General features: G+C 40.5%; 1 protein-coding gene across 1 annotated transcript in view; it reads right to left on the bottom strand.

Moving 5' to 3' along the window:
* tshz2 (teashirt zinc finger homeobox 2) overlaps positions 1-24,047 on the bottom strand; it is a 38,578-nt gene extending 14,531 nt beyond the window's left edge. The window contains exons 1-2 of the mRNA XM_085344194.1: positions 23,856-24,047; positions 23,601-23,769 (exon numbers count right to left, since the gene is read on the bottom strand). Coding sequence (XP_085200320.1) covers positions 23,601-23,640 — 40 coding nt within the window. The 5' untranslated portion in view covers positions 23,641-23,769; positions 23,856-24,047. The remainder of the gene's footprint in view (positions 1-23,600; positions 23,770-23,855) is intronic.
* Positions 24,048-25,375: the final 1,328 nt, after the last annotated feature.

Here is a 25,375-nt window from a genome sequence, read left to right as displayed (position 1 = left end):
TACAGAGGAAATAATTTGAGCTAAATGCCTCGCAAAGTCATTTTGATCCTGCACATTAGAGATCAGAAAAGTTAAGGGGAAAAAAAGAAAAACTATGAGATGTTTGCAGGCATAATGTCATTAGCAGGGGAAATGTTAAGACCCAGGACCCCTGCAGGTCTGAAGGCATTTAAGAACAGTTAGCTTAGCCATCTGGTAGACAATTACACAGGAACAAACACACCGCCTCAGCAAATAAAGCTTGGCTCATCAATCACAAGAATGGCCAGAACTTGGCCTGTTATTCCCTCTGATTTAATAACCCGGTGAACTGCAGTGCTATCCAGCACCAGTCTTCAAGTCAACTGAACAACATTTCAACATGAACCAACAGCAGTAGGTCGTGAAAAAGCTTCAATTGGAAGTGCGAGCAACCTCGCAGAGGTGGCAAATTATTAATTTCATTTTAAATTTGCAATTAAAAATGTAGAAATATTTCAGAGCTTGGAATGTAAGGAAACTAAAAAAAAAAAGAAATTGTGTCTCATTTCTAATTTGCACCGGGCTCTGAATATAAACGGGAGTGAAAAAGAAGTGCAAGGTTAAAAGTAAAAACATTTAAAACTGTCGCTGTTTCCAGTTTGAAGTAGTTTACTTAATTAACATTTGCCCCATGCTTTTAATTGCAATCACGCTCCCCCGTGGGACCTGCATGTGGATTGTGTGGTAATTGCAGTTGTTGATATGAGATGGTGACACAATGTCAAGTCTATTTCTGAAAATTACCGAACAAAAAGGAGGATGATGCACAGCCACTAAATAAACCTCTAAATTCACTAACGAGGGGATTTTATCAACTTGAGACACAACGGTGAGGAACTACTGACCCAGAAGAAGGATTCAAAAACAGACGAGCGCTGTGCTGGTCTGTGCTCCACTGTGGTGAATGAAAGAGATCCCCAAGCATAAAAAGGCTAAGAATGCGCCTGAATTTCACCTGGATGCGGGTCAGTCTTTGTCAGTTTCACCAGGGTGTTTTCTGAGCCAAGAACATATTCATCTGTGTTTCTGGGTTGTGGCCTAGACGGCCTGTGTGGGAGAAAAGAAGTAGGCCACCGCTGCGGTCTCCAATTCTCCTCAGTACACGCGTCACCTGCCAGCTCATGTGGCCCAGCTGAGATGTGAACAGGTCTGGCAAGAACCAAATGTTTTCATTTACCTCAGGGGCATCTACACTCTTCTTTAGCAGGCGGTGGCAGGCTAACATGTCAAGATATTGGCCCGGGACTCAGGGCCTCTGGGAGGGGTCATGCACTCAGAGCTTGGGTTCAGAAAACATCAAAATATTACCCTCCGCAAGGCGGAAGGCAGTCCAGACCTCTGCATTGAATAAAGCTGCAGCTTTAAAGGTAAAGATTACAAAATAGCATCGATATCAGAGGTGTTTTTCAATGGAGTTTATCTTTATCTACACAAAGACAGACCAAAGGCAGCTTTGAATCGTTTTGTTTTATAGCAGATACAAACACCTCGAAACCTGAAAATGTACTTCATTACACCTCTACACTCAGATTTGATATGTGTTCACGTTGTTTGATGGATCCACATTCTACTGGGCAGCAGGGGGTGGCGGTGCTTCTCAGGCTAACCTCAACACGTCTATTTCTAGCTGAGGACTTGCTGACAGCACATTTAACTTTGTGATCTGCACATGAGAGACAGCTAACAGTTGCTGACAGCTGAAACACACCAAGAACCATTTCCCTATACAATACCTTATTGACACTTTTCATGTGATGAGGACTTCAACTAACTTTCAGAACAAAAAAAAAAAACCCAAGAATGGTGGGTGCAAAAATATCATAAAGGAGAGGTTGATTTCTGGGCAGCTTATGGAAACCAGTAGCTCCTTTGGGGAGGGATGGGGGCAGCGGCTGTCTATAGAAGCCTGATTTATGATCTGCTCAGTTTTGCATGTGTGTTCACAGGTTTCTGGGAGTTACACTCAATTAGAGCAGCAGGGGTTGGGAGTATGTTTTTCAGAGGATAAGTTAAAGCTTGACACGTTTATTTCTGCCAGTGCAGCTGAAGAGCTGGTGACAGCCTTATCAAAAGTCGTTTTCTTTGATCACCCAGCTCAAAATGTGGGAAATAGTAACCGTCCCTGACAAGTGAAGAGAAAAATCCAAAGGAACACAAAATGTTTATAAAGCACAATCTTAAATACCAGTCAACAGAACCTGAAGGAGGAAGAAAATAACTGTATGGTGAAGATGAAAATGTCATCACTTAGCAGGACAACAAGAAGCTGACAAATGCAGTGCTAATCAAATTTGTAAATTCAAATTAGCTTAAATATAATTCTTGCAAAGTGGGAGCACGAAGCTGCATCAAACCAAAGACTGAAGAGTGACTTAATGGATTCAGCAGGACAAAATCCCCAATTACAAGTTAAATGCCATGTCCCTTCACAATTTATATAAAACCAGTAAATCTTATTTTTGAGACTTTTAATGACTGAGCCAGCCAGTGAAACAGGGGAACAAAGTAGCTGTGCAAAGGAGTTACTCATATCCCTGTTGAAAAACTCCTCCGTTTAATGATTCACCGCTAAGGAGAGTCCACACACTTCCAGAAGAATTCAAATCCCTTTTCCCACAGCCTCTTTCAGTCCGTATGATAAATGACACCCGTCATTCCGCCGTTGCCAAACAGCACAGAGGGGAATTGTACTGATATATGATTCACAAGAACAGGAAATAAACTCTGCCTTTCTCTGTAGCTCTCCCTCTTGCCAAGTAGGACGGACCTGGACAGTGTCAAGGATCTCATGGTGGAGGCAGTGGGAAGGCTGACGGCACTGAAACCCAAAAAGGGAATAGACAGTGGGTTTCCAAAATGAACTCTCCCCTCTCTCAAAAACGCTGGAGCTTCTGATGACTGATGAAAGGCACATGAGCCACGGCATTGAAATAACAGCGGCATCTATGGGAACCAGCTTCCATATATGTGTACATATATAGAAATTAAACAGAGGGCACATTAAAGTCTGCAATTACCAAAGAGGGGAAAAATATAGACTGAGCAACCTCCTTCTGCCCCCAATTACAATACAGCAAGTGAGGCTAATTACTGCGCCTTGATTATTTCAGATTTCTGAGTGAGCGAGGATGACAACGGCTTAGAGAGATGGGGTGCAAGTTCAGATAAGGCTGCTGTACATGTATATATAAATATAAGATACATCATATAGATAGATTACTTTAAAACTAAAAACATTAGGCTAATTAAATACTTTCCACTGCCTGTTCCGGTAATAGCGAATGAAGCTGTTACACCAAGTTGGTGTTCTTCTGTCAGAGACAGAAGGAGAGGCACATCCTGCTGCTGTGCGGCTGCTCGCCTTCAGGCTAGTCCCTTCAGGCCAGCGCTCAGCAGTAGGCCTCCCACTTGGGCTCAGAGCGCAGGGATGTGCCCAGGGCCAGGACCAGCAGCACTCAATCACCCAGACAGCGACATCCTTTCGCCATCACCATCAGAGAGGCCCCATTGGGGTGGGTTGAGGGGGGGGGGGGGGCTGGGGTTGGGGGAGATATTTATGGGCAGAGCGTTCACACATACACACCCATGCAGCTGCGATTCCGCTGATATACTGTCGGCTGGACTGCGGGACGGAGCCATATAGTTCATCTCCTCCTCATTTTTAGCCCCTAACCAGACCCCTGTAAGTGCTCCTCTGAGCTTTACAGGTTAGGCCTGATGCACGAAGCAGACAACGGCCGCTACACTCTATGTAAATCAAGCCCTCCAATGTGCAACCGGAGTTAGAAGCCAGTTATCGGATCTCATTATAAGGCATTGCTTTGTTTTGAAAATGTGAACCAAATGACCGAAATAAGTTGCAGCAGGGAGGCAAAGCTATGCCCAAGCTGCAGGATTTTGGAACTATTTGTTACTGAAGACACTTTTGAGTGAAGCCCTATATGATGAGCAGCATATGTTTACCTAGGAGGTGCATTTTAATGCCTCTTTACCTTTGATTTCAGAGCAGAATAATTACAGAGGAAGCCATGTAAAACCGTGTGGCAGATTAGGGAAGTGAGTTGGAAATGGGTTCAAATTGTCGTTCCGAAGTAAAGAGGCTACTTTGCACCACAAGGGGTTCCTTTCCTCAGGCAGGCCAGGGGATTAAAAGAAGCCATAAAAGGTCTCTGTAATGGCATCAGTAATGTCTTGCTGCCATTAAAAACGGTGAGAAAAACATCTGCTTTGCATTTTTCACTCCCCTGCTACTCATTTGTCTTTCAAACTATCTGAGAGAGTGCCTCGGTTTCACCGTGCTCATATTTCTTCAGAATAAGGTTATTTTACTGACTTCATCCGACGAGTGTTTGCCTTAAATCAGGGCTCTATTTTCAAATGCCAAAACAACGGCAAACTGGCAGAGGTCACATGTTGTGAAAGATTGTGTTTTCTATACCATAAATTTGCAATCTGGCATCCCCAGATTGTGTCAATTTGATCGCAAACAGCAAGATTTTTAGCGCTGTAATGTTTGCTTTGTCTTCAACTTCAACCAAAAGACACATTTCAACACCGTCTTTATTCACACCCACATAATAGATCACATAATAGGAGCCAGATTATAGTAAACACCTTGATTGCTTTACGGCTAGCCCCTAACCATTAGCGATGCACTGTATCCTCCTTCACTGGGCTTCTGGGAAGCCTGGGCCCTGCAGTAATCTTTTCTCTGCTAACCCTTTAATAAACCATAGCCTGCTTCATTAGCTTCCCCTCACAGAGTGATTGATCGGTGCCAGTCACAGAAACCCCATCCCTGCTCTGCCTACCTCTCCCCAACCAACTAAATAAGGCACTTTTTTCAGTCAGCTACCACCCATCACACTATTAAAGGAGAGTATTCAGCGTGAGCCAAAGAGGGAGTGGCATCAGCCGCGGATGGCAATGCAACAGTGTTCCTTTTGTTCAAAGGCTGGGTCAAAATCAATTTATGGGATGCACTATACTGGGCTCAGTATATTAGATTCTTATGGGTTCAGGTTCTGTCTCCACACGTGAAACGAAAAAAGGAAGAAGGAAGAAAAGAGATTCGGTGAATTTTCAACAATGAGCTGTTCACATTACACTGACAAAATACATTAAGAATGCAGCCTGATGGAGGGGGAAAAAATTAAATGGGATTAAAGGTGCAGTTTATAGACAGAATGACTCATTATTTTGTCTATTGCTTAACAAGTCTCACATTATTTAATTACATTCAGTGTGATTCTATTTCACTCACTTCAAGAAGTCATTTTTAGGATAAATATAGAGACGGAACACTGAAAATCACATCTATCAGACAAGTTTGAACAAAATTCGATCACGTCCTTAAATTACACATTAGATCACATATTATATCACTTGAGAAGGAAATCAGTAAAGTGAGCCCTTAATGGCAACATAAGAAACTGCACTTGAATACTAATTCAAAGCAAATTGTCCATCTGATAAAATGCACCACACACCACATGCTTATCCAGATAGCCACTGAGCAAGATCCATTTGCAAGAAGACAAACAATGCAACATTTATTGAGTTAGGATACAACTAAAGTAAATGTAAAACCCAACCAGAGGGAAGAAAAAACATGTAAGTGTATGATAAGAGCGGATAATAGAGCATTACTGTTATAATGACATATCATTTCCCTGCCCCCCCATTAGGAGCTGGACTCTGTTTTTTTCTTTTTGCTTTAGTAATACAGACAATGTATGTGCTTTGTGATCCCTCACCGCTCTACAGTGGAGGGATAGAGAGATACCGAGGTGCTAGATACTGCTCAGCTGCAGTGATAAAGTCAGTAATATCACTATCTCGCCCTCCTCTCTCAAGAATTGCTATAAACCTATTTCGAAAATTGCACCCATATATTCAGCGAAGACAGTGAGCTCATCCCGGTGACAGTGCAAACTTTTAGGCTGAATTATGCCCGTGTCATTCAGAGGGGTTTATCAACGAGGGTCAATAACTCAGAGACCCAAATCTGAGATAGGCCAGCCCAGTGCCTCTTCCCCTAAACTACAGGCAGCTGGTGTGCTGCCACGGAACAGCCTGCTGCTATTGCTCAGGACACAAGATGGTGCCCAGTCGCACTACTACAGCACTTGAAGCTCTACAACTCCAGCACAAACAGACACGGGAACACAATGTGAAATACGGGGAGTCATTACAGCTGAGACAAAAAAAACTGTAACAGACTAAGGCTGCACGACGGTGAATCTATTTGTTAAACTGCTTTGGTTAAGTGATCAATTATTCAAAATTCAAATAGCATTAGAGTAACAGCTGAAAATCACAGCAGGGGGATTTTTTTTAAATGTTTTGCTTAACGAATCTATTAATATAATTATAGTTTATTTCTGATCATCAAATAATCAACTAATTGCAAAAAAAAAACGTTTTTTTTCCAACTAATTCCAAGTAGAGTTAATAAGGTCTGTAATTTATTTAAATAAACAACAAACATATTGACTTTTTACATCCAATTTTCACATCTATATATAATTATTCACTAAGCGTAGCCTACACTCAGATAATGTTTAACTGGATTAACCAATTAAAGTATTTTGGTGAAGTTTTGGAAGATGTGACACATACTTACATATATATGAGTTAATGAGCTGCTATTGTAGCTGGCAGCAGCAAAATAAAAAAAGCACCGAACAGACTCGTGTGCAGACAATCAACGATCACACCAGGCTCACATGAAGTGTATGGATGTGTAATGTCACTTGACAGTTGACACATAAAAAAAATTTAACTAACTCTGTTGCCTTTAGGCAAGAGAAAAAGAAATCAAGATCTTGGTAAATAAAATTTAAAAATTTTAACAGGTTCTGAGGCCTTTTTAAGGGAAATGAATAAATTGTTTCATAACCTGCAGACACCCTAATTCATAATGCACCGAATGTGTAAGGAAAATAAATCCAGGACTTGTTTTCTTGTTACAAACAGTCTGTGCAGTATGTGCCTTTCTTTTTATTTTCACAAGAAATGCAGATGTCGGTCATGAGACATGAGAAGCGTTTAACTTTGCTCTTTCTTAAATGACCTTAACAACCACAATGACTCAACGCTGACAAACACTGAAGATGCAGACAAACGTTTCTGCTTTTCTAAAGGAAATCTCGTGGCACATTTGCTCCAAACCTCGGCTTTATCACTACTATACTAAAACAGAAATACACAACGCCATTTTGCACCATCCTAGGCTCAAAACACATTTCACCCTGACACTTATCTGCAATTAGCCATGTTAGATGTTTGTCATGTGCAAACACTTAGCAGAATTTGACATTCATTTGATTCTAATGGGCTTTTCAGTAGGGGTTTCTGCCTGTAGGATGTTGCAGTGCAAAAGCCTGAATGTTTGCAAAAAAAACATTTGTCACTTGAGGACAGAGTAAATTGGTAACATTTATTGTTAAAACAGACACTTTATATTTTCCTCAGTAGGATAGACTGGATTGCAGTGTTCTTTTAAATTGAGAGCTTTTCAGTAGGACTTTTTACCCCTGCTTTGTCTGTAGTCTGAAGGGTGATATCACCTGCAGCTGTTTACAATTAGCTGAATTGTGTCCCTTTGCAGCGCTTAAGTTTTACTCACCCTCTTTAAAAGCTGTATTTTCCAGATGGCCTAACATTAAGTTCCTTTATAGATATATATATATGTGTGTGTAATCCTGGAGCAACTTGACCTGCACAGCCTAGAGTAAGAATTTTATTAATGTAAAGAAATGTGGAAAAAGTTAACCCATTTAAAACAGTTTAATTGGCTCTGACCGCTCAAACACTCTAACAAAAGCGCAGCCTCCGCAGCCACACAAAGTGTATTAACTTTCTGAAAAGGCATTATATAAATGCACAGGTGACACCACGTCCACCAAAATATAACCTGCACTCATGGTGAAAGAGGCACCGGCTGCAATACACAAACTACTTTGCTGCACCAGTCAGCATTAAAAGTGTGTTTGGGTCAGAGTGATACATGCCCACACTCTCTCTGCGTAGAGTTGAAGCTGCACCATAAAAGAAACCGAGGTCTATCAGACACCCACAGCCACAAGCTATTTTGCATCTTGCAGACCTCAGATGACAGACCGTTGCATGAGTTTCCACACGCTTACTGTAGAGAGGGATAATTCTGTTATCATATGTGGCCCAGATTTGAAGCCAAACAATACGGATGAAGTTCTGAGCGCTCTAAATTCACTAGTGAAAACCATCAAGTGCCATCTTTGAGAGTGAGCTGTCGCGGTGACGACACGAGACAAAACGGCAAGTCTTCAGATTCAATTTTGTAATAATAATTCTTTTTTTTCTTTTTTTTAAATGTCTGAAAACAGCTTTTCGTGATTAATAATTTATTACGGTCGACTTCCTGTGTTTGGTACAAATCTCAGATTTGTTATTAGGAGCTAGAATCTCACCTCGTATTTCAAGCAAAACACAGTGCTGTTTTTCTAATACCTGTTAATGTGCTTTGCTGTTAAATACAGGGAAACACAAACACAGCATTCTGGGTATAAGTATAAACTCCATGAATGGTGTGTGGGATGCTTGCGAACTGCATATACACACTGCTGCATACGCCTGTAGGGCAGGAGTGCATTCCAGTGTGTGGAGCGCTCTTTATCCAGCCAGAGGTGGAGATGATCCTCTCTCACAGTGGGACCTTTCCTTTGTGTACATGTGTGTTTAGGGTTGTCTCGGCAACTGAAAGCCCGCTCCTTCATTGGGCAAGGCCTCCCCACCCTGAGCACTGTTGTGCATAGCGGAGGGCAGGATCCTGCTAGTGGAGCTAATAGTCTACCTGAGGTTTAGTTAAGTAGGCGCATGTGTGTGTTGAGTATATATGGCATCATCAAAGCATGCCAATAATTACAGAGTTGGGTTATTACTGTACGCGACTGTTATTTTCATTAACATTCATTTCCTGTCTCCGGTAAGAGTAAATACCCACCCACCAGCTTAATCACAGGTTTATTTCAAACCAGTGCAGTTATCTCCATGATAGCATCCAGCACTCATAACTTAGGAGTGAATGAAATGTTCATTTTATGAGAAACAGACCTATGGAAAAGACAGGTAAATACAGCTTACAGTGAAATTGGAGTAATTGAGCCTAACTACGAGCTAGATTTATAACAAAATGGATTATCGTACTGATGCACACTAAAGTTTTAAGGAATCGTATTACAATAACATTAACAACCCTGGGACTTCCTTTTTTTTTGATATGGCATGATACTAATAACATGGAACTGGCCATGTCCAAATGGGAGCATGTTTGCAGGTCTTTGCAGATTTACGTCGCATTAAAATGCAGGCAACCTTGGCAGGAAATAAGAGATGGGAAAAAAGCCAGCCTTTCATCATTTTCCCCAAATCAGAGGAGGAAATGAATATGGATGCCCTCAGGCGTGAGGGGAAGGAAATTCAGGGGCTGATGAGGTCCCTAAAGGATGCGTCTGGACAGTACCGGAACTTTTCAGCTGGGTCGCTGCCAGGGTGTGAGGGCTGCCATGAAGCATGTAAGAAACACATGCAAACACAACTGTAACACATGCAAAAACCCAGGAACAACTCAAAGAAAGAAAGCATACATACAAAAAGGTTGCGCGCTCAGAGGCTGATGAGTTAAAGACCCTTGCAACATCTCTCGCTTAGCGAGCTAAATTTCAATGAGTAGAAATCCGACTGATACAAAGAGTGTTTTTTAAAGACACAAAGATGTCAATAAGCTCCAACTAAAACAGTCCCGTGTGGCACCTCAGGTTAATTCTCATATTTCAGTGGGACAATCTGAAAGTAGCTGTGTAAACACTACAAAGTCACCCTCAGTCACAAGTCTCAGAATGAAGAGATACATTTCGTTATCACACTCTGTAAATAGTCATATAGCACCAACGAGTGCTATTCGCCTCGCTGTGCCATGTGAGGATGTGGCAGGCGAGGCTTTAGAAAAATAGAAGTGTTTAGACACACTGAGGCAGCAGCCGAAGATCAGTCTCAGCCTCAGTGAGGCTGGAGAGTCAGGACGCCCCCTGGAAGTTGGGTAAAACTGATCCGCCACATCAACAGCTAATTCACTGAGGGAGACGGGAATTCCTGGTTAGGGATTAGAACAGATTTCAAGGCGCTAAAGTACATGCAGCATGTAAAAGGACTGAGCTAAACTACATTTCATAAGATGAAATTACAAAATAAGATATGGATGAAGTGTAATGTAACAACTTTTCATAATGATGAGGTTACTTATGGGATGTTTAATGCCATTTAAGCATGCAAGGTCATTTGCGCCATCTTCCTGTTGCTAACAGCTAGAAGTACTTACTTAACTACTTTCCAGTTTTCTCTTATTGTTATATCCATTTTCCGTCGCTGCTTGTTTAGGTTTAGGAAATATTCATGGCGTGAGATAAAATGGGCCCTGTCTGCACTCTGTGTGGTCACAATGGCAGTTAGGCAAGAACGAGATTACGGTGCGCTGACGTAAGAGCCAAACGTACATGAAAGAAGACGAGTGATTAACAAACTTCGAAAGGACTTGCGTAGGTTTTTGGCTCACATGGACAGATGGTGTCACATCCAGGAGGCGAGGGAATATGTGGACGGAGTTTGCAGAAAGCAAGGGAGTATGAGAGGCGAGGCTATGCAGAAAGGAGGTGCAGAAGGCTCAAAACAACTTCTTCAAAGAAGTTTTGAAGCAGATGTCTCTTTTCACTGCTTTCGCCTCCACTACAGCACCATCTACACACACACACTGATTAGACAGCAACAAAGGGCAGGGTGATGTTGACTCAAACCCACTCAAACCGCAAGCCAGTGCTGTACCAAAGATTATAGATTACTCGAAGATCTCGCACATATGGAAAATACCGGCTGGCTTTCTTCGGTGACTGTTACGGGCATGTCGAAATTAAAGTGGGAGGAAAAGTTATGTGAAATTAAAAAATGCTTGAAACATATATTTCTGTCACTTCAATAGACCGAGGAAGACTGCATCAGGTCTGAAAAACCCAAACCTATGAAAACAAGCAGAAGTCACAATACTACTGCTTTTCTGAAAAGTTTGGAGAATTTCCCAAGATTTTAACCACGTAAGCATCAGCCGGACGGACCACCTTAAACAATTAACCTGCGTATTTGGGTTTTTTTAATCAATGTTTAAAATTAATCAGTCCCGTCTCAATATTTCACAGAGAGTGCATCATTTTCATGTTTGAGAAGACTACAAAAAAATCTCATGGGAGCTTACTGTGTATTTTTAGTATTTAAACAACAGTCGATGACATTCTTAAATAGATATAAACCTAAAAATGTAATTTTTTAATCTGGATCTCCACACATGTAATGCTGAGCCTTCGTTTAACATCTCAATCTGTGCAGTTACAACGTTAACTAATGTTAGCTCTTTAGCTATAGTGCAGATGGGGAGCTGTCAAAAGGATCACTTAGATGACAACTGATATCTTCAGCTTTAATTAGTTAATTAATCAGACATGGCTTATTTAGTGTGCCATTAGTACCATGAGCAACTGCAACTACAAAGCGGTCACCTTTAAATACTTTTGGACAGAATCAGGGTAATATAACTATTTTAAGTCAACGTGGTTTGTACTATACAGAAGATTTTTTGTAGTTACTCATAGTTTAAGCAAATAAATATTCACTAGTAGGTGACCAAATCTTGTCTTATTTATTTTTTAATATTTCTTTGATATCAAAATAATATTATATTAATGTTAGTATTTCATCTATTGGATTGCTTTTCACTCTCATCCAGGTCAGGTTTCCACACAATCAAACTCTCTATAATACTGATGATGAAGCAGGTTTCCAGATTCATCACTGACCAGCTGCTGTACCGCTGTGTCCTGTGCAGGTCACTCTGTATTAAAGTCAGGGCCTTTGGCTAAAGCAATGATCTGTGTGTGACCTCTGTTACATTTTAGGGATGAGTGAGTGGGCCCCAGGCGACAGTTACCAGGGATACAGTACGCAGCACAGAGAGGACATGTCAGTCACCAACACAGGGAGCTGCAAGGACAGGTAGGTATTCAGATTGAATAGGAGCTGGGTATAACAAGAAGTAGTTTTGACACAAGGACAAATGACCACACAGACGGAGTAAAGCCGTGCAAATGGAAATATTCGACAAGATTCATATATGCCAGTTTAATAAGCAGGTTTAAAATTGACAGCTGGGTAGTCTTAGGTGTCAAGAATAAAAGTTTGGAGCTCTGGAAGCAATCCAACAAATGCTTCGAGCTCTTTTAGACTTTCTACGAGCACAAGGAGTACAAAGCGACAGGCGTGAAGACACACAGTGAGAGGCGACTACACCGGACAAAATGTCTTTAAGGTTCCCAACAGACTCTGTTTCACCAGACCGAATAGCTTTCCTGACTGCCACAGCACTGACCTCCCACTGACACAGAGAAAATGACCACTTTCTACAACTTTAAAATGGCCTGGGGGTGGGTGGGGAGGGGGGGGGAGGGGGGGTGGCATGAGAGTACTGAAAATACAACAGACAATTGCTGACTCAATGTTTGTCAGGATATGGGAGGGAGGAAAACGTGTCCTTGACACCTTAAGCGGTTTTGGATTGAACACAACTTATTTTGACAGTTAGTTCTATATCATTGACTTTTTTGACGTCACACGTGATGTCCACTTGTGACGATGACCAGGTGCGGCCAGGTTTCCTGCGCTGTGCACGTGTTATCATTATCAACCTAATGATAAACAGCAGTAACACAGCACCATTATTTTCTACACTCCCCGAGGTGCAATGCAGGCCTATTAGATCCTTAAGCTGATCTGTCTGCACACACGCACATGCACGACCTCACACACTAAAAGCCATAAAATATGACTGTAACATATCATACTATTATAGTTTGCTTTTAGAGGCCTCCCTGTCACTCTGTTAATCTAAAGAATGCTGTTCTGGTTTACAAGTAACAGCTGAAAATCAGGCAGAGAAACACGGTGCCGTCCTGATGGACAGGAAGACTTATGGCTGGCCTGGCTAGCAACCTCTTGAATGTCTGGGCTGAGATATATGATGAACAGGCAAACGTGGGAGGACATGGAGTCCCTGGAATTCTTGCAGAGGGGGCGAGCGTGATGAATCTGCATCTGCTCCTAACAGTACGGCGAATGTAGACATACTGTAGTTATCATCAGTGAGGTCATAAGTGGTGAGGTTATGTGTTTGGTGGAAATGCGTAACCTTGAAAACATGAAAAAGAAGGAAATGCACGTCACCGGCGGCCGTGGGTTTTATTGAAGCTAAACCCATATGCCCACAGAGTTTCTAGGAGGCAGTCGCCAGCTGGACGTAGTATACTGAAAGCCAGACTTCTGCCGTTGCTCAATCAGTTGTGGGCTTAGCATCATGAAATCTGGGTGACGATGACATCACCCCGCACCCGCATGAACCGTTTGTGTGACGTGTCAGTGCAGTTCCTCTTTGTTTGCTCTCAGTCAAGACACAGTTGGACCATAATTAGACATGCTGCTTCCTGTACAAAGACTTCCCTGTGTAATATTAATCATGTGAGGATAAAGTTGTAAATCCATCCTCTGCGGAAATTCCCCCTCTTTCATCTACTCTCAAAATGGAGAAAAGGCTTCTTTTCTCTTATGGGAACAGAACGTCGGTTTAATCAGATGTCAGCAATTTGAGAAGCTGTGCAGGCCTCGAAATCTGAAAATGATAAGGATTTTAATGTAGCTTTTTTTTTTTTATTCATCCAAGGCTGTCAAAGAAAGCAAACAAACAAAACCCTAGAAGGGTACTTAGAGAGCACAGACCGATACCAAAGCCAGTGCCTAGTCTCCCAGTTTAAAAGAAAGTGATGCGGATCCAACCCAAAATGTAATAGGCTGTTTCTTCTCCCATAATCCACCTCTCCCCCAGGTTTCATCGAATTCGGGCGGGTAGTTTTTGCGTAAAGCAGCTGACAGAAAGACAAACAGACAGCGCTAAAAATCAAATCACACTAACTTGAGAATCTGCCTCAATCTGAATCTGCCCCGGTGACCTGATCCTCACTGTTTTATGATACTGTAGAAAAATATTATGAGTAGATTTTATGTGGTATTTAGTGAAATTAGTTCATCTTCATGGAATATCACAGCATATAAAATGCTGCAGAATAATATTTTTGGTTCCCTAGCATTCATTTTCTTCTCTAAATTATACCATTCGTCATGCACTCATTACAAAGACAGTCAATTTTGAACCAATTCCAATTGCCTTTAATTTCTAACAGAAATAATACAAGATGCACATTTTTCATCTGCCTGACATCCATTGACTTTATTATTGTATGAAAATGCCAGACTGTGGCTGAATAAACACAAAGAAAAGTCAACATTATTCACATTTATAGATGAAGTATATTGGTTGGTGTTGCACTCTCTGCAAAATCTATCACAATCAAAGTCAAATGAAGTAAAAACTATTTTTAATCCTCGTGCGAAATTCTAATACTTGTTTATGTAGTGCTTGAAAACTTGTTTATTTCAGGCACACACACACAAACGCTTGAGATTAACTTAAAGGCAGACTGCAGGTAGCAATAAGAAATCATTGCTGGTAAGTGCACACAGACCAAGCCATAGGCTACAACACTGACATGTTGTGTGCTTCTCCTTAATCAAGTTGTAAGTACAACAGAATTATTCAACATTCATCATGGATACCTAAGCTGTCACTGCTGTTTAATGAGTATCAATTAAGCTGTTTCAACAGACTAGCTCAGCACATACTGTAGACACAAACAGGCAGGCACAGCCCTAAGGAGAAGGTTCTTAACACGATGCCGTGCAAGTCTCAGGCACCGTTTAGGTACAGCAGTAAAGCTAAAACAAAGAAAATGTTTGGTATTTTTACCAAGCAATGTCTCTTAGTTTTATGGCAAACAGGTAAACAGTATCTGCTTCCAAGGTTTTTTTTTAAACACTTGTGTTTTTCTGATTTTTTCCACTTTTGGAGTCTCCCATGATGATGACGGTGATGCTTTCAAGAAGGAAATTCTTTCTTAGCGCTCTGTAAAGATCTACAGGATGCTTAGGTTGTGGCTAATATTACTCAGTCGACAAAAATAGACAAATTTTATGTATGTGGAAAAAAATGAAGCACTTTACTGATTGATTTTTATTTGACAATATTTTTGGGGACCGTTTTAATAACGCAAAATAGAAATATCACCATAATAATTTAAAAAAAACACACGAAATATTAGTTACACAGTAAAGTGGAAACTTTACTGTCATTCTTTATTCACGACCACGTTTAGGTTTCAGCCAATCTGCACCTCAAAGTGTCACGGGGCCAAATGGTAATGTGTTTAATAGAGTGCATGATCCACTGGACCCCCCGCCACGAAGAAAAAACAAACTCTTTATTCCTGTCACTTTACATTCAGTTTGACATTAAAACGTGTCTACTGCTAACAAAAATTGTCAAATGAGCCTTTCAGCATTTGAAAGCTGTGCTAATTAGCAAGCTGAAGTTTCTACTCCCCTAAATCAGTGTTTCTAGTGCGAGAAGAGTTTGTTAGATAACGTCACTGAAAGCACTAAGAACACAGAATCATGAGAGTGCTGTCTGGTTTCTAATTCAGTGGGACTAATATGAGTTATTATTTCACCACTTTACATTATGTGTTTAATTTATAATTTAAGCTTTCTGTATCTGTAACAAGTAATACGTAAGATGACTATTAAAATCATTTGATTAAATCTTGTTAAACCGTCTGATAGTCTAACCAGTGTGTGGTTACTCAAATATAAAACAGTTTGACTGCAGCAGATTTTTTGGGATGTTTTGATAGTTTATAAAATCCACAAAAATTCAAATTATATTATTCCATCTTAACTGTGGCCAGGTCTTTTATTGCTTTTTGGGCATTCAATCCCTGCGGTCATGCCACTGAAACACATCGGTATAAATTAGACAATTTAAAGTGTTTAAATGCAGTTAATTATAGAATGAAGATTACAAAATACCTCCAAATGACATTTCAGCTTGTTTTCCACAACCGAGTCTATATAATGTGTATTAAAACGAAAAAGATCAGAAACACAGGAATCATTTTGCATTCCAATACGATGGAATACAAAATAGGCTAATTAACTGATTCATTTGAAAGTTTACCAAAGACATTTAAAACAAGGCAAGAAAATTTCTCATTACAAATCTTGATTGGCAATAATAAGAAGTGTGAGTTAATTCTATTTTTCTTTGTCTGCCTAACTGTAACCGAATAGTACAAAATGCGAAAGCCTCTGCATGACCCCCGAAGAGAGACGGACGATCACAGGCCACCAAGGTCAACAGAGCCGGCAGAACATTGACTTGATTCATCAAATTAGCTCCTATGTAATTGTGCTGCATGACGACTCATAAAACACGTAGGCTATAAAGCTGTCAGGAAGCCATCAGCCTCGTGGTAAATGAAGTTACACAAGGTGCAAGGTTCACAACTTCATGCAGTGCTAGAGTAAAGTGTCCAGCAGCAATTCCTCTGGTCATAACCTCAAAGGCTGTGGCACAGGTGTGGATTTCAGTCGGGGGGAGGCACAAAAGATGCATCCTCCTTAATATTTAGAAGAAATGCGTTTGCACAGACTTTTACTTTGAAAACAAAACAAAGATATATATGTGCCACATGTTTTCATCGTGCAGAGATTTTTAACATGAGCAGAAATTTTGCTCATGAATAGATAATCATGAAATATGAATAGGTGCCACATGCACGTTAAAACTATTTGATTCCCCCAACAAAATACACCAAAAAGGCAAGAAGAGTGAATCAGGCCTGTATTTGGAGTGTCTTAGGATTCAGGATTATTTAAACGATGACAAATATTTGCAATTTATTTGGTATAGTTGTTAAAATATGTATTTTGTTTATATAAATAAAGAAAAATTCCCTTTACATGAATGCAGAAAATGGAAAATTTTGTACATAAAGATTTGCTGGAATGCATGAAACGGACTGTTTGAAATTTCCTGTGGCAGGACCACCAGGACCTTGACTAATGTGTCCCATCCAGAGTTCAAATGAAACCCATGCCCACTGAGCCTGGCTGTGTGCCAGCATTTTGAATTTTGCTTGTAATGTGTAGCTCAGTAAAGGTGAAGGTAAACCCAGCCACTCAAAGTAATTAAATAAAAATGAAATGAAAACAAACAAACAAAAAACCCAACTAACATAAATATGTAGAGTTTCTTGTGACATTTTCTTCTTTTTTGAGTTAATGAGGTAATTACCACTTAGAAGTGTACATCACTGTGCTTATTTGGTGCGTGTTTGTGGGTGGTATGCTCTATACTGTGGATAATACTGCAGGGTCCAGAGCGGGCCTCTTGATAAGGTTCTGGGTTTGCAGAGCAGATTATGGACATTAACGATGTTCTGTCATTCCGAGCTCTTTGTTTTTCTCCCCACGGGATATTTAGTGTCTAGCTTACGATTTGATTATCTTTGAGTCAGAACAGCTAACTTGTAAAAGCACGAGTGAAGTTGCTGAGTTGATGACCAGCACGTGTACATTTTGACATTCGTTTCAATGTGAAAAGAAAGCTCCTAACACAAGAGCAAAAAGTAATGAATATTAATTCCACTAATTAACTTGATGAGATAATTAGACACATTACCTGTCCAGGCCTTAAGTGTTGGAATAACAATGCCGCACGTTTATTTTTGTGTTTAAGAGGCGGAGAGAGAGAAATATTCACTGAAATAGTCTCAGTTAATGAGCATTTGATTTTAGCTGGAATCAAACAGCTGAATATTTTTTTTATTTTGAAAATATTTCATTTTTAATAAATACAGCTGGCTGCCTATTTTTTAAGCTCTGTCAACTTATTTTGGTTTACAGTCTCAGATTTCCTTTACCCTTTGCCTTCCTTTGTTTAAGTTTAGCTAAATAAATACATATACTGGCAAACACTTTATAAAAAAACAAGCAGCTATAAGCAGCAGCAATGCTTGTGAACACATCGCATATCAGGGAAACAATCACATCTCTATCTACTGCTATCTAAAAGACTAATTGATAAAGACTTGATAAACAATTTTCCAAACCTCCAGAACACCTGAACGCATATTTAGTGGTCTGACCTCGCAGAGGCTCGTGGAGCATGCACTGTGAAGGCAGCTTACCTTTGTAATTGTTACAGATCACACCATTAGCACAATATTGTCATAGCTCCTGCTCCTGCAGTCAGTAGCAGCCGAGGGTTAATTTGCATAATAAATCTTAATTGAAGCTCATTAAGGATTTGATAAGAAGCAAATCAGGTACACCGCGGATAACTTAAGATTAATGCTTTCTCTTTTTTTTGGTGCTTGCATATTGAAGCGAAATGTCATATTCATTCATTACTGGGCATCTTACATCACTGTAAGATATATGATATAAGTTAAAGTAAACTTTTAACACAGGAACCGGTGAAAAACATCTAAATGGGGATCTTTCTCTACTTGAAACTATCAGCCACGTTGCTGCTGAGCTAAAGCAGCGCAGGAACCCCAGATGGTCCCCACCCCTGAAACCTGAGCAGATGTGATTTTTAAATCTGGAGAGGACCTCTTTTTAAGAAACATAATATGTTAAGAGCTTTGAAAAGCCTCTCAGGTTAGGTTAACCTGATCCGGCTGTGATTGTATATAAAAACCTCCTAACCATATGGCCGACACGTATGCTCTCTGACTGACTACACATGTAGGTCAACAACTACAAGATGGATTTCTTCACTTACATCTTCTCGACTCTGCGTGGACACAGATGATGTCCTGACAAAGCGGCATAAACTATGGTAGGAATGTATATCATTACAATAATACGAAGCATATGAGCTGCAGTCCGCTTTACCATAAACCATATAAGACACACCATACCTCCTCTGTGTAATCAATACCAGGTCCTCAGTGCTACTGTATTAACTGTAAACTCGCCTTGCATTCTTATCCTCTAAATCCACATAAATGAACAACCAAAGCTATAAAGTCTCCTCCCTATTTTCCTCTGTAAATCATTACATCTTTAGGGACCTGGACAAAATACCATAACATAATTTCTTTTGTACTTGGAATGTCTAGCAGAAATAATGAGTTTTAGCCTCCTTGCAATAAACTCTCCCAATATTCCAGTTATTGTCAGACTTAATGAGGAAAAAAAAAAACATAACAAGAAATAGTCTCTTTTCTGCAGTGATGATCACGTGGAAACATTATCCACATGAATCACCCCAACGGCATATCAAATTGTGTCATTTGCCTGGAAACTAGTGCAGGTCTCTGAGGGAAGGCAAGGTGAATGAGCAGTTGCTGTAGAGAGGTGCAACACTGCACAGGCACTTGCCTTGAGACCAATCATAACAGGCTGTTTTTTCCACACAGGAGAGCGCAGCGCGGAGGAGAGAGATCACTGTGCTGGAGGGCACAGGAGTCTTGGTTCTTATCACCTAGACAGTGCACCACACTGTCTGCCTCTCACGCAAACAAAAACCTTCCCAAACTATTAGCCATCTACACCTGTCAACTAACTAGCACGCAGGAGAAAATGCAACGAGATCACGCTGGAACCACCTGACTTGATCCCACCCCCCCTCCCTTTTTTCCCCCCACCGTGGCGAGAATATACAGCAAGAAAACTAGCTGATGAGGAGAAAGTTATTAAAGGATATCTCTATGGGGAGCGGCTGCAAGTTAGAGAATTGCAAGCTTTGCAACAAAGTGTGCACATAGAGTCGGGTTTGCTCATAAGAAAACAAAATTTCAAGGCTGGATTTGATCAAAACAAAATATTTGCCCTGCTGAAATAAATTCACAGAGATATGGTGCATAAAAATACACTGATTTAATGAGTGCTAATGATAATATCCTTTGGTAACTATTCAAACAAGAGTTTTGCACTCAGAATGAGCACTGTTACAAAATGACTACTACATATTTTTTATTGTAAGGGGAGGTTTTTCATCTTATTCTGCAAAAACTTTCATTATCTCCTGTATCAAAATGGCAAAAAAGGCACATGGAGGCTTTTTTTTTAGCAGTAACAATCACATGCTTTCCAAGGCCAAGAAGATGGTTTGCCTCATTGTTGTCATGCACTGTGTCTTTTCTCTGGAAAACCATGTAAGATTATGGGGTGTACTCTGTAAAAGGGTCGGGCAGTCACCATATGTTGTGCCATGCATTGATTCCTAACTTGTAGCCTGATGATGCAACCGTATCAAGTATGGGGAGAAGCTCAGTATGTCAAAAAGCTGTACTCTAGAGTCAGAGTCACAGGATAAATATAAAAAAACAGACATACACGAGATCAGTTAAATTATCGAAAAAAGTTCAATCTAGCAAGACCATCATTCCTTTTAAATCTTAATTAGTCAAATAAATGTAAGAAAAATCACAGAAAAAAGTCGGTACAAAGGCTTTAGACAAAAGCGAGTGAATACAGAGGAATGAGAGCAGTAATGGGATTTTAAAAAAATACAATAAGACTCTCTTGTACTTGCTGCCATTTTCCTCGCAGTTTTTGTCATACAAAATGGACTTCCTTTTTCTACCTAAACTGGATAAACAACATCTGCCTTGATCGTAGGATGTTTTCTGAACAAACCACTTAGGAGGAATTTCTGCTAGCCAATTCCCACAAGCTGCTGTCAGTCACTAGCTGGCACTGCAACACTTAATGCCTTTGTCTGTTCTCCAATTTATCTTGTTAACAGCAAATTGGGCTAACAGTTTGAGGCAGAGAGCTATTGTAAAAAACAGAAAGAGGAATACTCCCACGGCCGCAAAATAACATATGGCTCCCTTCACTCAAAAATGCATCCCGTGCACTTATAGGGCTTTACGTTTACACCATATATAAAGCCGATACACAAATTTCATCCTGGAATCTGCAGCCTGATAGCCTCGGCCTTAGTGATGTTTTCTCAGTAATAAAGTAAAGGTTTAGTGCATCCTATCCCGGACTGGTGAGTAATTGGCGTTTTAAATTACCACACAAACCCTGTATGTAAAGGAAGTAAATCAGATACAACTGTGGTCTCACATTTACAAATACGCCTATTAATAATACAATCCCCAGTAGAGAATGCAAGAGCCCTGAGTGCGGCATGTCCTTTGAATAAATGCTCGAGCTGGAAATTGCGATTTTTTTTTACCCCCTCACAACACCTTGCAAAACACTATTTCCTACCAAGGGGGGGATACTGCATCTTTAAGAGCCCTACAAAAATGAAACCTATTCCTTTGCATCTTCCATGCTCTTATTTCAATACTCCTCTCTCCTTGTTCCCCCTCCACACATCATTAAACATATTATTATAACATGACTGTCAGCCTGCGCCTCTCTTCGCTCCATTCTTGCTCTGCCAGGTAATCAATTTGTCGTCACTCTCTGTAACCCCAGTAAAGTCATCAAGTGAAATGAGTTACAGCTGCAAAGAGCCTTCAAGAATACAGGAGGAAAAAAAAAAAGAATGCGAGAAAAATGACAACACAGCCCAGGAATATTCCACCGCTTGATAGCACATCCCAGGTCTTGAAGATGAAATATTAATGCACAATTTGTTTATCTGCAGGCCCACATCTCTCCAGTGCCGAGCTGTTAATTTTCTATCGGCACAGACAACGGATCAGTCAGTCATGAACTCTTCACAGCCATTACCGGGAGACATTTTGATTAAGTATTCCTAATGTAGTGGATAGGAAAGAATGAAAACACTCTGCCTGCCAACTTTTGATTGACCATTAAGCCACTGATGAATGTGCCTGTCAAAGAGGAGACAATTACCTCAACAATGAAGAAACTCTTCTGGAAGGCTTATTTCTCTATAGGGCTGACACATTTACCAGAGTACAGGCGAGGCAGCTGAGAGTGTGTAAAGGGATCACTTAGGCATCTACTCAAAAGTTCTCTGAATAAAACTGGGGGCATTGTTTTTAAGAAAAGAGGGCTTTTGGCGACTGAAATGTGGGAAAAATATTTAGTGTGTGACTGTATGGCACCGAGTGTCAATGTGTGTGTGTGTGTGTAAACTGAGAGTGTGCCGGGCAGATAAGGGTCTCAGTATCTTAAGCGGGTATAAAGAGACGCTATTATTGGCAGCGAACAATCACCATCTGGTTGCTACATCCGCAACCATAATAAAGACTGATAACTTCTCAGCACACCACAACCAAGTAATTGCATCCTCAAACGCTGAAATACCCTTGATCAATCTAGTTTTAATGCACCGGCTCGATCGTAATGAGGCAGCCTTTTTGGGAACATTATAATTTACATTAAATAGCACAATTGCTAACGCTGCTTAAAAAGTGGTCAAAGGTAATTTGTGACCTTTTTGTGTAGTTTAGATTTTTTTTTTTTAAATATTATAAGCAAAAATTAAGTTTAGTGGTATTTTTTGAGGGGGTCCTTTGGGATAGAAACGCTGAGATTCAGCTTCCCTACAGTGCTGCATTAAAAAAGAGAAGCTGTAAACACAAACATTTACAAAACCGTTTTACAACTAACATGCTGGCCTCCAGCACACACTGCACGGGCCTCCATATAGCGTCGTTTGTGTGCTTTAACAAAACAGCAGAATGTACATAAGCATTTGACTAGATTACCCCGCTTCACAAAAAGTAAAAATGTGTGTGTTGTGGAAGTGTGCACATCCTGTTTTGCCTGCCAGCAGCAAGGATGGAGTGTATATGGGTGCCTCTGTGTGTGTGTGTGTGTGTGTGTAAGAGAGAGAGAGAGAGAGTGTGTGTGAGTGAGTGTAACCCATTCTCCATTTGTCCATAAGATTATGAAGAGTTCATACAGAGTTCATCTGCTACGGATCCAGCAGCTCCACATCTTTCAGCCCCTCTCCACACTTCATGCGGGTCAAATCAAATGCAGTGAGAGAGGGTTAAAAAAAAAAGTATGGGCAAAGAAAGTTTCTGATCAATGAATGAATAAATGCCCCTTGACATGGTATGAGTATTTTTTTTTCTTTTTTGGAGGGGTGGGGGGCACCTAGAAGGCTTTATTGTCCTTCCTTTCCCCCTTTCTAGTGTTTTCCATTATTAATCTAATTAATCATCCCAGAAGTGCTCTTAAAGCTGCAAGTCTTCCTCTACTGTTTTATAACATTTGACTTTTTACAGTAATTGATACCAAAAACTGGTGTCTGAGGTCCCTGATGAATCCCCCTCACTGGGCTTCTAGAAGGTCCCGAGTGAAATGAGAATTAGTTTCATTTCCGTATTATTAAATTCACTTTATCTGCGTTCACGTTCTTCTCTACAGGACATAGTAACCCATAGCCACATGTACATTTATAGAAAACCTGCTCTGATGGGCTCCTCGGGACAATCTCTTACTAAACGGAAGGATCTGATTCGTATCTCTTCGGGGGTCCCACATGATAAAAGTTTGAAAGGGAAACCCTGTGTTGTAGACACGCTATTCGCAGAATCGTAAAACAAATATCGACAAATCTCACACACAGGTTCTTTTTTGACAAAAAAAAAATCTCTTACCCGCAGCCCGTTTGGGTGCCTGCTGTTTCCTCCGTGGCATTTTTTTCTGGAGTCGCAGTTCACTACTGTGCCCAGGTGAAAACTGAATGCGGTCTACGATAGTCCATGCATAGACAGAGAGTGTGTGTGAGTCTTTATTGTGGCTCTCCGACTACTTCAGTCTCTCTCACTATATAAAGAAAAATCCAGTTAGGAATCGTTTTTAGAGAGAGCGGTGGGGGGGAAACAGATGTTAAATCGGGATCGTTCTTTCACCTTCTTCTTCCTCCTACGGGCTGCGAATCTTCTTCTTTCACGATCCGTTTGTGTCCATCAGTGCCACATATGTTGATCGACGCGTGTCAGTCAGTTCCGCAGGCTGTTTTCGGTGGCTAAAATGTGTTAGGAATGCGCGTAAAAAGCGTTTGGTAATGGTACAGTATATTACGCACGGTGCAGGCGAGGGGAGAGGCGATGCCAGCAGACATCGATCCATAGAACAAACTGAACATTAAAAACTCCTCCCTCCTCGCCTGGACTTGATGATGGCAGCGAGACATTTGTTACACTAGATAACCATGAGTTTATTAAAGGAACAGAGGCCAGAGAAAAGAGACGGGAGCACAGGCTGTGTGCTGCTGGGCTGCTGCTTTCTATCACTCTGTGCTCGGCGCCTTTTCATGCAGCTTTTCTTGTTTTTAGAGCCTTTCCTGCAGCTTCCGCTTTGCTCGCTGGATGAAAGACAAGTTTGTAAGATCTCCAGCAGATATGAATGAACTGCCGCAGACACACGGTTATTGTGTGGGTTTGACCGAGTAACTCGCTGAATGTTGGAATAAACCTACTTATGTGAACAGGCTGATTCCAAAAAACAGCCCGCTCTTTGCAGGAGTATCAAAATGCACAAAATTGTTTTGTTTTTTTTTGTTTCGGTTAATACTTTCCAAGCTGAATGCAGTTCTGGAGGCCTGATGTAAAAATGCTTTATATGCGTTGTAAATGCTTCATAAAGTCCCTATGAACGTGTAATTGGTCTGAGATTATGTATGGCCATGTCGATGGCATTGTGGATACTCAAATTACAAAAGGGTCCTGAATCGATAATTACAAAACACACAGTAAAAACTGACATTTCAGGACACTGTTTACATAAAGATCACATTAGACTTAGTTCCTTCCTCTTAGTTCTCTAGTCCTTCCTGTATCTCTGATTAATCTTCTCATTATGGCTACAAATAAGAGGCATCAATCCAAGTGAAAACATGACCAACTATTTAATTTAGAATTACAACCTAAGAATATTTTCACTATAAATTAATCTGCCCATTATTTTCTTGATAAAGTGTACGATGAAAGTAAAAGCAGCAAAGCTACAGTGACACTGACTTTTTTGTTTGAGTGTAGTCTGCAAACTGTGAGGGAAAAGAGTAAAGAAAAAAATGCTCACACTGATGTAATCACATTGCTTTTTTCCCCTGACCAACACTCCAAAATACTACAAACTTTACTTTCTGAATAAAACAAAGAAAATCATCACCACTGCTAACATGACATTTTATTCTACTTCTAATTTGATCCCATTTTCTAAAAGTGACAAAGTGGTAGGAAAAAAATATTAGTAGCTCTGCTCTACTTCCAGGAAGGGGGTTTGTATGTTGCCAGATTTTTCTGAAACAATCTCAGAAGGCATTTTTAACTTTATTCACTTTAAACCGAACATTTCTTTGCCTTAATCCTCTATGACTAAGGAGCATAATAGTAAAGACTCTCTTTCTCTTTAAAAGCAACTCGTGACC

This window comes from Diplotaxodon limnothrissa, linkage group LG20 (assembly GCF_057381915.1).
Source record: "Diplotaxodon limnothrissa isolate DT_005_m linkage group LG20, D_limnothrissa_male_GT1.1, whole genome shotgun sequence".
Lineage (NCBI taxonomy): Eukaryota > Metazoa > Chordata > Actinopteri > Cichliformes > Cichlidae > Diplotaxodon > Diplotaxodon limnothrissa.
This window is presented reverse-complemented; position numbering and strand designations above follow the sequence as displayed.